At 37.6% G+C, this 12644-nt stretch overlaps 1 protein-coding gene across 1 annotated transcript; it reads right to left on the bottom strand.

Moving 5' to 3' along the window:
• Nucleotides 1-1097: 1097 nt before the first annotated feature.
• prpf31.S (pre-mRNA processing factor 31 S homeolog) lies at nucleotides 1098-12619 on the bottom strand (the record flags this gene model as incomplete). The annotated part of the gene is given in 14 exon segments (NM_001094968.1): nucleotides 1098-1766; nucleotides 2693-2791; nucleotides 3427-3555; nucleotides 4687-4759; nucleotides 4851-4978; nucleotides 5070-5159; nucleotides 5243-5400; nucleotides 5733-5902; nucleotides 5985-6091; nucleotides 6712-6809; nucleotides 7011-7094; nucleotides 8414-8474; nucleotides 9038-9220; nucleotides 12536-12619. Coding segments are annotated over 13 exon segments (1497 nt in total). The 3' UTR covers nucleotides 1098-1640.
• Between the last annotated feature and the right edge of the window lie 25 nt (nucleotides 12620-12644).

Genomic DNA, 12644 nt, shown 5'->3' with positions numbered 1-12644 from the left:
TACTGTAACCCTGTTGGTTGGGTATAATCGTAAAGTCCTCAAAACTTTTCACCTGATTTTAATCTTGACAAGTTTACATGTATTTTCCCTGGTATTTGCGGATTAATTTAGTTTCTAACTAAATTCAATGTCAATTAAGAGGGAAGAGGAATATGATGTTGTTTTGGACTAAAGTCCAATTAATCACGAGCCCAGACTAATGCATAGTGACTATGGAATCCATCCCCTTTTGAGTTCATCTCTGACATCAGCTAAGGGGGTGGATTTGATTCAGATTTAACTGTCACTTTTCAACCTCAGGCCAGGTTGGGCCCAGAGGCGCATTAGTGTTGTTAAAGGGATTCTGTCATGGTTTTTATGGTGTAGTATCCATTTCTAAATTCCACTGTTTACACTGCAAATAATTCACTCTACAATATAAAATATAATTCCTGAACCAGCAAGCGTATTTTTTTTTTTTTTTTTTTAGTTGTAATATTGGTGTGTAGGCGCCATCTCAGGTCATTTTACCATGTCATGTGATTTTAGACTCAATGTTACTGAATGCGTCACAGTAGGACCTGGATTTTACTATTGAGTGTTGTTCTTAGATCTACCAGGCAGCTGTTATCTTGTGTTAGGGAGCTGTTATCTGATTACCTTCCCATTGTTCTTTTGTTTGGCTGCTGGGGAGGAAAGGGAGGGGTGATATCACGCCAACTTGCAGTACAGCAGTAAAGAGTGACTGAAGTTTATCAGAGCACAAGTCACATGAGTAGGAGCAGCTGGGAAACTGACAATATGTCTAGCCCCATGTCAGATTTCAAAATTAAATATAAAAAGATCTGTTTGCACTATTGAGAAATTGAGAATTCTGCAGGAGCAGCACTATTAACGGATGCATTTTGAAAAAAAAAATAAAATACATGTTTGAAAAGTGACTGTTATACCGGAATCAAATCCACCCCCTTAGCTGATGTCAGAGATGAACTTTATCAGTGACAGTATCCCTTTAATTTTCTGACTTTCCCCAACCCACTGTAAAGGGTTCCCTGTGTAATCAGAATGTATACAGACAAACATTACTCCATTTAGTGTGCAATCAAACACATTTTACAGCCCTGTACTGAACATATTTATTTTCCCAGTGTTCACAATCACAAAAAACAAATAAGTATTATATACAAGGCATTGCCCACCAGTTAAAAAAAATTGTCGCTTGGAAGATATCCATCCCATGTATAATAAAACAAAAACATTAAAAAACAAACAAACTGAACTGTCCCATGGAGAAGTGGTTTCCCTCTGTATACCAGCCTGTTTTTCGGAGTTATCCCATTGACAGCTGAGGTGCCATTATCTTTATACTCGGTTCAGACCATTGTCCAGTGGTTTATTCATCACCGATTTCAAAAGACCTTTTCAGTATGCAAAGCATTTAGGGTGACTTCTTCGCCCAGTTAAAGACTGAACAGAAGGGTGTTTTTGTAACTGTGTGCTCTGCATTGCCCTAGTGCAGTTATTCATGGCACCCAAGTAAGAATTAATTTGGAGAAGTCTAGTAGAAGTTAGAAAATGAAAGCTAAAGTCAGATTGGTTGCTACAGGTACTTGCACTGGTGAAGTTGAGCACCTATTTTAGTAAATAAGCCCCAGAATGTCTCACTGTGTCATGGTGCCAGACTTCTCACTTTTCACTTTAAGGAATTCCGCCATGCTGGAAAAGTATTTCTGGTTGGCTTCAGCCACTTTCTTTTCTGCTGCCTGTGGATTAACAATCTCCAACCCCTGCGAAGAAAAGAATCCACTATATTACACAGTGTTATGTGGTTATACCAGAGCACAGAATAAAATCAGAGGCTGACCATACAGAACCCTGCTGCCATTTAACAAATACCCTGTGCTCTGACCAATAAGCCCTCTACCATTTAAGAAGAAAGGGGTCAGTGATGAATCGTTTTTCCTTCTAAAATTTTGGATAAAGGGACAATAAATAGGCACGGTCTGTAAAGAAAGGCTTATTTCCTGAACCCCTTAGGTTGCTTAATGGGGCATAAACCTGAAAAATAAAGTTGTACCTAATGAAGAAAAATATTCTAAACTAAGTTAGGATCTCAACTGTCATACTCCTGACTTTGAAAAAAATAAGTTTACAAGAAAAAGGCATTACAGCAGAAGTTAACCGCTCAAATAATGTGTCACTGTGTGTGGCAATAAACACATTATTTGAGCAGTTAACTTCGATGGTTGGATGCATAAAGGTAATTTTTTTTTTTTTTATTAGGGATGCACCTAATTCACCATTTTGGATTCGGCCAAACCCCCAAATCCTTCCCAAAAGATTCGGCCGAATCCTAATTTGCATCTGCAAACTACGTGCAGGAAGGGGAAACATTTTTTACTTCCTTATTTTGTGATAAAAAGTAATGCGATTTCCCTCCTCGCCCCTAATTTGCATATGCCGAACCCAAATCCTGCTGAAAAAGGCTGAATCCTGGCCAAATCCCGAACCAAATCCTAGATTCGGTGCATCCCTATTTTTTATAGCCTACTGCTGTGCTGGATTTCAATTGCCCTTTAATGCTGCATATATTTTTTTAGTTACTCATTTGGTTTAAGCCAGGCTTTCTATACCCTATAAAAAAGAAAAAAAAATGAATTGCTCTCATCAACAGAGGACTCATCAGCTTGTTACAATTTGCCTACTGATTTACCTGAAGAGGTGTGAAGGCAACACTGGAGGCAGTACCCGATGATCGATCCCTAACAGTGGATTTTCCTCCATAGACCACACTTTGCTTTTGCAGAGTACGCTGTAATAACAAAGGAAAAGCATAAACATATCACACAACTTCTCTTCAAAATGAAGAAATGATTTTACAGTTTTCCAGTGTCCTAATCCTTTACCTGAGAAAGTATGGCATTAAGTCTTGAAGGTCAATTTTCAAATGCAACATGCATGAAAATGGAAACAATATTGCTCACTTATTGATGCCATTCCAAAAAAATGTACCATTTACAGTACACACTTGATTAGTCCGCTGTACTGCATAAACCTAGATTATGCTTCTCTCACATTAGAGTGACTGCTGAAGTACAAATTAGATTATTCTGCCACCTAACTAGTGGAAAATCCAGAAGTTTTGCAGTAAAAGGAACAGTGGACTTGAATATTCATGATTCAAACACATATTATAAGAATACCATATGTTACAATGAATATCCATATGTTCATGCACAGGTCTTTAATTACTAGGATGTGTAAAACACTAGCAACAAATGGGTTAAAACTATCTTGAATTTTCATTGAGGTATACCTGCCACTTCAACCTGCTGCCCATTTTTACCCAATTACTATTGCATTAACAATGAATGGCCGTAGGCTGCTCAGTTCTGTTAATGACAGTACAACAAGCCTTTGGTAGGCCATGGGACACAGCAATATTACCTGTAATGTCTTGGAGATCCTAGCTTTAGTAGCTTCATTGACTTGAGCTTGACGTATTCTGCCACTTCCAGACTTCCCAAGATGACCCAAGCTAAAGCCTAGATCTTCCTGATATGCATCTTCTTCAATCTGAATTGGTCATAAAAGAAAGCGTCAAAATTATTTCCTTTACTAAAAACATTTCAACATTGCTGCATATCTTTCATAATGCTGCATGTAGGTACAGGGGCCCTCAGCTATCTACTTCTATTCTTGACACTGTAGTCTCCCTGAAAGCACTTAAGCTTGCATAACCCAGTTCTATAGAACTTGCTTTGGAAAACAACCACTTCATATACAGAGTGGCAAAGGCATCCTACTTACTGCACATGCAGGGCCGAAAATAGGGGTAGGAAGAAGAGGCATGTGCCTAGGGCGCAGTGGAAGGGGGGCACCAGACATGCACTTCTGCTGCCGCTTACCCCCGTTTTGGCCTCGTCTCCTCACTGCTTGCCACTTATCCTCTGTCAGTGCGTGCGCTTATTGTATTTTTGTATTAGAGAGGGTACATAGAAGGGAAACTACGCTGGTAAAAGGTATGGAAAATCTTAGCTATGAGGAAAGACTGGCCAAGTTGGCGTTGTTCTCACTGGAGAAGAGGCGCTTAAGGGGTGATATGATAACTATGTATAAATATATAAGGGGATCATATAATAATCTCTCTAATTTAATGCTTTATTTACCAGTAGGTATTTCCAGCTGAAGCAAGATCACCCATTCCAATTAGGAAGGTTTTTTTTTTTTTTACAGTGAGAGCTGTAAAGATGTGGAATTCTCTCCCTGAATCAGTTGTACTGGCTGATACATTAGATAGCTTTAAGAAGGGTTTGGATGGCTTTTTAGCAAGTGAGGGAATACAGGGTTTTGGAAGTTAGCTCATAGTACAGGTTGATCCAGGGACTGGTCCGATTGCCATTTTGGAGTCAGGAAGGAATTTTTTTCCCCCTCTGAGGCACATTTAAGAGGCTTCAAATAGGGTTTTTTTTGCCTTCCTCTGGATCCACTAGTAGTTAGGCAGGTTAAAATAGAGTTGAAAGTTTGAACTTGATGGACGTGTGTCTTTTTTCAACCTAACTTACTATGTAATTATGTTATGCGGCTAATCGTGCATATGCATAAGCAGTGCAGCAGAGAGCTGGCCGGTTGGGTTACCTAGGACACCTGGCTGACTTGCCCTCCTCAGTGCACATGCACACACAAAAGAAAATAAAGGAGAAGCACCTCTCCAAAGCTCATCCTATTGGCCTGTTTACGGATTTCTGTTAATCCCAAACGTTCCTTCATTTTTCGGTACCTAAAAGTAACCAGAAATAAAACAGAATTAGCATATAAACTTAAAACCCCCACTACAGAACAAAGCAGCATTACACTAGTAGCAGCCCCACCTGCGGCCTCCACGTTTCTTTCTTTGTCCATCAAGTGGAGCTGGAAGGGGCTTCACTTGTTTGACTGGTGGGGGTTCCTGCCATTTATCGAACTTTCGTTCAATCTCCTCCTTCAGGTCATATCCAATCTACACAAATAATATACATGTAAAGCCACAAACCACAAATAAGGATATATGCAACATAACTACCAAGCAGCCACTATAATTTCACACTGACCTTTCCTTCTGGATTCTCATGAAAACTATCAACACGTGATGCCAAGGTACATTTTGCAGATACCAGTCGTGCTGCTTTTCTGTGCAAGTCCTATAATGGAAAATAATAGGCATCACTATCCTTCAATGAAAATGTAATATTACAGGTAACATGCAGGGCAATATGCATCTTACTGATGGCAAAGACTGGACAATCTCGCTGTGATAAATGTATCCTGTATGTGGCAGCACGGAGGTGCTGGAGAAACCAGTTAATGTTTTCCTCTGAGCTCCCAGCAGCATGACATTACAAGCAGGCATCTTTGAGAGATTGGTTAGACCTCCAGCAATACCTGTAATTGATAATTGTAAGTTAATTAGAGCAATATAGGCTGTATTTAGGTGACCTGGACACCTGAACATCATTAAAAAAATCTGTCTATCTTAGATTAACTATTTTCCTGGCAATTGCTTAGAATAGCATAACTAAACCCACAATAATTTGCCTTTATAGCACTACCACGCCTTGAAAATCATTTTACTGCTAATGAAAAACTCATATCTAATATTGTTCCTAATGAACAACTGATATCAGTGTTACTATAAACAAAGGCAGGTGGGAGTTTTAGATCAACAACAACATTGTTGATATAAACCAGTCCTGGCTAAAAGACAGACATTTTACCCATGATCTTGGCAGCAGTGGAGGCCCCGACAATGATTGAGAGATTAGGTGCAATGAACGACATGCGCGATTCCACATATTCATAAATTCTGTGTTTGGATTGGTTCAGTTCTAGCGCCATATCACATGCTTCTTCAATTCGTTCCAGTTCTTCATCTGTTAGTTGCTGCCTGTGCAGATCAGAGGAACTTGTTATTTTCATCCAAAACACTGAAATAGTTAATAGTATAATTAAAAGATACATGAACTTACCCCTGAGTTGTGGAGGCTGTCACACTCACAACCATGATCGTTGCATTGGTCAAAATTTGCTGAAGATTCTCATTATTTTTGCATTTATCCAGGTTGTTCCCTAGCTCCTACAACAGCCAAATAAGATGTAGTTTTTACCATTCTTTATTTTTACAGCACCAACACATACAGCACTTTAGAGATTATAAATTATTTACAGCTGTGGCCCCAATCTAAGGTGCTTATTAGATATAGGGTAAGGGCAGTAGGGTAAATTTTATCAGAAGCCAATTAACCTCCCTGTATGTTTCTACAGTATTGAAGGAAACCAGACTGGACAGTGGAAACCCATACAACACCCATGATTTAGTTAGGCCTGACTTTACAAAAAAAATTAAATATTGTAAAAGAAAATTATAGAAAGTGAAGTTGTGGCAAAAGTAATGTACTGATGTCACCTAATGCTAGATTTGTCATTTCACGTACCAATAGATTTTTATGATCCTTGTATATGTTAATCTAATATTAAGAAAAGTCTGGTTACAAGTGAATCATAGATCTTTAAAAAAAATATTTTTTCTTTTCAGTATATGCTCCAACATAATGTTATACTATACACCATATAGCGAAGCTGCTGCCATTATATCATAACTGCATATGCAGATCCAGAAAATACAATCTCTTTTACTAGAGCACACACACAGAAACCCTTAACCACTTAGTATTCTCATGTACACAAATCACCTACCTTCACTGTTCTTATATAATCCAAAGCATTTGGAACCAAGGACTCCAGCTCAGGAAACCTCTTGGAATATTTGTCCCGTATAAATTTGTGAATGATGTCTAAGATACAAATGTAGATTTTAAGAGAGTACATTCCCATATATAATGCAACACATAAGCAAAAAGATATTCTTAGTATCTGCATTATCCTATACAGAACCAATTTTACATTAATGGATTGGTTATTTTACTGGATCATTGTCTCATAATATTGAAACATTACAGTTTCTGGTAACAAAGAATACAGTCTGGTGCACTTACTTAGCTCATTTTCAATCTCCACAGTCAGATTGTTCGCATCAACTATAACTTTGTACTCTGGAGCAGCTTCAACGGGCCCCATTACTGAAAATGGTTTGAAACAAAAAAAAAATAATAATAAAATACATAGCAGAGCAAGCCAAAACAACATTCTTGCTTTTGTTTCTGTTTGAAAGTGTATATGTTATCTTGTTGTTTGAACCAGTTTATATAAATATATCCTATAAGTTGCTAATAGTCTAAGGGGCACATTTACTTAGCTTGAGTGAAGGATTAGAAGGAAAAATACTTTGAATTTCGAAGTATTTTTTTGGCTACTTCGACTATCGACTACGAATCAAACTAAAAAAACGTTTGACTATTCGACCATTCGATAGTAGAAGTACTGTCTCTTGTTCGACCACCTACTTCGCCACCTAAAACCTACCGAGCATCAATGTTAGCCTATGGGGAAGGTCCCCATAGGATTTCTAGGCAATTTGGGACTGAAGGAAAATCGTTTGATCGATGAATTTGAAGGATTTAATCGTTCAATAGATTTTTCCTTTGATCGTTCGAATTGCGAGAAATCCTTTGACTTCGATAAGTCGAAGGATTTAACTTCGAGGGTCGAATGTCGAGGGTTAATTAACCCTCGATATTCGACCAATAGTAAATGTGCCCCTAACTGTGCAGCTGCAGCTAAATGCACAGAAAGTCAGTGAACAACAGCCCTAGCTCTTCCACATACATGTATCCTTGGGAAGCTCATCTGTAAATGGACACTTAGTGGCATTTTTATACATAGATGAATCTGAATGTGGTTTTATTTACTGTTATTTATCTAGAATTCTGACTTTTGAAATAAAATAATACAGCAAACCCATATGCAAATACAAAAAGTAGTGAAATGCACAATTGCACATAAATGTGCCCTATAATATGATGTAATAAGCACTTCCGCTGTAAATAAATAGCAGTCTGCCTTCATTAATTGTTCTATTTTTAATTTATGCGCAATCGCTGTATAGCTTTAAACATGGGAAAAATAAGCTAAGAGAGACCCTAATTAGAAAAATGCATAATATAAAATACCAATAAATATCTAGCCTCTAGCATTATTCTGTTTTTGGATGCCAAGGTGACAGATGTTAGCATTGTTTTTCAAATTTCAGGCTTGAAAGAGGTAAAATAAGGCATATCAAAGACCACATACACTAATAAAAACATGAATGATAAGAATTATCTCCCCTCATGAAACCATGCAATAGCCTTCCAGTTTATAGCAGAATACCCTATTTAGATTTGATTAAGTGCCCTTTCCTATTGGTTACCCTCTGTCTCTTTTATTAACAGCCCCTAGGCAACATATTTTTAATATTCTGGCCTGAAACTTTAGAATTACTGCAATGATTTTATAATACCTTCAGAAGCCTTTGGTTGCTTTTGGATGTATCCTTCAATCTTCAAAAGAATTTCTGAAAACTGAAAATATGCATAATGTATTTCACAATATGGTTATAATAGGCAACACGGACAGTTTGCTCTGTCATTTTTCTTCAAACACTTCTATTGTTTTAATTTGTAACTATCAGAAGAAAAACAAAAATTAACCCCCACACATTAATATTTGGTAGAACCACGGTGTGCAACAAAAACTGCACTAAGTGTTTGTAATTACAGATGTACAAGTTTTGAACACTGTTCAGAAGTTATTCTGGTCCATTGTTCCATGCAGATTAGCTACAAATATTACAGATTAGTTGGATCACACATGTGGACCTCAAAGTTTACCAACACCTAGCGTGAAGTTTGTTGGCAGTATAAACTTGCTGAGAGATTTTCATCAGAAGGAATTGGGCGTCTTTAATGAATAGAGGTAGAATGTAAGGTGGAACAAGTATTTAATCCTGGTGTACTGAAAACAACTAAACTGGGAAAAAAAGGTGTTTGGAAAGCAAACAACTCCTTTAAATAAATTTAACATATATAGTGCAATATATTACATTTTAAAATATTAGCATGAAAGAAATAGATCATAGACTCACCAATTTACTATCGGATAGCTTGGCTATGCTTTTTACAGATTCCGCATTTAGGTCCACTTGCATCTCCTCATCCACTTCTTCAATGGTCTCCAAATCATCTTCATCAATCAAGTTCTCCTCTTCTTCTTCTGCTGCCTCCTCAAGGTCAGCCAATAATTCATCCGCCAAAGACATATTTTATTACTGAGAAAAACAAATGGATACTGCATAATGGCCCAAGTAAAGCGGAATACGAGAATCTCCCTACTCCATCCATAATATAGGCAGTGTTCTGTGCATTCAACTATATACATTTGAGCTGCCAAGTTGCATTAAAGGAACAGTAACACAAAAAAAATGTAAAGTAACTGAAACATAATGTACTATTGCGATACAACTGGTGTGTTTGCTTCAGAAACTCTACTACAATTTTATATAAACAGTAACAAACAAGGGAAAGTTGTGCTCACCACTATTTTTTAAAACCATTAGGCGGGGGTGCAATGAGGCTGTGACCACAAAATACATATAGTCAAATACAAGAGTCCTCTGCACTCAACCCATTATCAATATATTTAAGACAGCGACATTTTGTGCATACTGCTACTAAAAAATGCCTTACCCTTTAAACAAAACAGGGATTGTTTGTCCATATATTGCAATATATTTAAGCTGGCCAACTACGTCAAAGTCATCCCATATCTGGCCAGTCCTATGCTCAATTTTATCTGATTCATTAAGAATTCTATTGCTTCATTATACATTTTACAAAGGGACTAGGTATTACCTGCAACTTAACTTGCTGCTTTCAAAGTAAACCTCCATACTTGGCTGCCCTTTTATTAGACACCAGTGGGATCACCTGACTATAGCTGGGAAGGGTGGGAGCTACAACATAGAGCTGGTCACTGCTCCTGTATAAACTATAACAAACAAGGGAAAGTTGTGCTCACCACTATTTTTTAAAACCATTAGGCGGGGGTGCAATGAGGCTGTGACCACAAAATACATATAGTCAAATACAAGAGTCCTCTGCACTCAACCCATTATCAATATATTTAAGACAGCGACATTTTGTGCATACTGCTACTAAAAAATGCCTTACCCTTTAAACAAAACAGGGATTGTTTGTCCATATATTGCAATATATTTAAGCTGGCCAACTACGTCAAAGTCATCCCATATCTGGCCAGTCCTATGCTCAATTTTATCTGATTCATTAAGAATTCTATTGCTTCATTATACATTTTACAAAGGGACTAGGTATTACCTGCAACTTAACTTGCTGCTTTCAAAGTAAACCTCCATACTTGGCTGCCCTTTTATTAGACACCAGTGGGATCACCTGACTATAGCTGGGAAGGGTGGGAGCTACAACATAGAGCTGGTCACTGCTCCTGTATAAACTATAACAAACAAGGGAAAGTTGTGCTCACCACTATTTTTTAAAACCATTAGGCGGGGGTGCAATGAGGCTGTGACCACAAAATACATATAGTCAAATACAAGAGTCCTCTGCACTCAACCCATTATCAATATATTTAAGACAGCGACATTTTGTGCATACTGCTACTAAAAAATGCCTTACCCTTTAAACAAAACAGGGATTGTTTGTCCATATATTGCAATATATTTAAGCTGGCCAACTACGTCAAAGTCATCCCATATCTTAATGAATCAGATAAAATTGAGCATAGGACTGGCCAGATATGGGATGACTTTGACGTAGTTGGCCAGCTTAAATATATTGCAATATATGGACAAACAATCCCTGTTTTGTTTAAAGGGTAAGGCATTTTTTAGTAGCAGTATGCACAAAATGTCGCTGTCTTAAATATATTGATAATGGGTTGAGTGCAGAGGACTCTTGTATTTGACTAATTTTATATAAACAGGTTGATGTGCAGCCATGGAGGCAGCCAGTCAAATCTGAAAAGTGGGCTGCCCCCATGGCTACATATAAATATAAACTATAGTTGTGTTTCTGAAGCAAACATCAGTTTTACCAATAAAAGGCACCACTACACTATATTGTCATTTCTATAAAACACTTAGGGGTACATTTACTTAGTTTGAGTGAAGGAATAGAATAAAAAAAAAAACTTCGAATTTCGAATGATTTTTTTTGGCTACTTCGACTTAGACTCGAATGATTCGAACTAAAAATCGTTCGACTATTCGATAGTCGAAGTATTGTCTCTTTAAAAAAAACTTCAACCCCCTACTTCGCCAAGTAATACCTACAGAACCTCAATGTTAGCCTATGGGGAAGGTCCCCATAAGCTTTCTAACAAATTTTTGGTCGAAGGAAAATCGTTTGATCGATTAAAATCTTTGAATCAGTCGATTCGAAGGATTAAATCATTCGATCGATTTTTCCTTCGATTGAACGAATTGCGGTAAATCCATCGACTTCGATGGATATAACTTTGACAGTCTAATATCGTGGGTTAATTAACCCTCGATATTCGACCCTAAGTAAATGTGCCCCTTATTGTTTTGGTGTTACAGTTCCTTTAAAGAAACAAACATTGTAGTTGGGAAAATAACATTCCTATTTGAACCCCTAATTGCAAAACGTCCAAGATCGGTCACTACCCGTTTAATCACAATAGGAAAGTCAGCTCAATCAGCATAGTGGAATGAACAAAACAGCTAAAGGGAGTTTCTATGAACAAAAGCATATAAAAAACCTTTCACCTCCAAACAATATTTAAAGGGGAACTCTGGCTTCCAAACCAAAATTTGATGGAGGCCCACATAACACAGAAACCCCTAATATACCCATCACAGTTACCGGTTTCTTCAAAAAGTATGAATAAATACAATTTTCTATGCTGAAATCCAGCTGTTTAACAGCTCTTTTCTTTCTGCATCATTTGAGACCCTGGCAGGGAAGGAGGGACTAAACACTGATGTTACAAATTGTAATAACTTCTCCACAGCTTACAGACAACATGCAGGAACTACATAACCCACAATGCATTGCACTGTGATGTTCTGTTCCTTATTGAAATCACGTGTGCAGGGAATTGTGGGGTTTGGAGGATGCAGGCTGAGGACAGATGGCTGTTGATACAAAGTAACAGTAGTCAGTCAGCTCAGCAAAGTAGTCAGACAGATCAGCAGGAGGGCAGGGGGCTAGGCTTAGGGAACTGTTCCAAACCATTAAAAATCATGAAAAGTCTGTATATTTTTTAATCAATGTATATTGCAGAGTTGCTTGAAATTATGTTTACTTTTCAAAAAGCTTAAGTTATGTTTGTGTGGAGTTCCCCTTTCATAATACGTAGGTGTGTCTCTCATTTTAAAAAATATATTGATATCAATATTCTTTACATCTGTGTAAAATAGAATTATAAAAATGGCTGTACAGAATATCAGTCTGCCTTTAATACTGTAAGCTCGAATAAGCAAAACCTTCCAGCAGCCTGTAATTAAACTCTGCAGTGTATACAACGTCGTATCGTTATATCTTTATAAATACGTGTTAATAAAATTCGACAACTGAAAACTCACCAGTTTGCTAACACACACCAACACCGACACACTTTTGCCTTCCCTCACTGCGTCTAACCGGAAGCCGCGTCGCTCGACAATGACTATAGTTCCGTAATTCCGCAGGCGT

The sequence above is a fragment of the Xenopus laevis genome, chromosome 7S, assembly GCF_017654675.1.
Source record: "Xenopus laevis strain J_2021 chromosome 7S, Xenopus_laevis_v10.1, whole genome shotgun sequence".
NCBI classification, from domain to species: Eukaryota; Metazoa; Chordata; class Amphibia; order Anura; family Pipidae; genus Xenopus; species Xenopus laevis.
The sequence above is the reverse complement of the archived record's forward strand: the minus strand, read 5'-3'. Positions and strand labels throughout refer to the sequence as shown.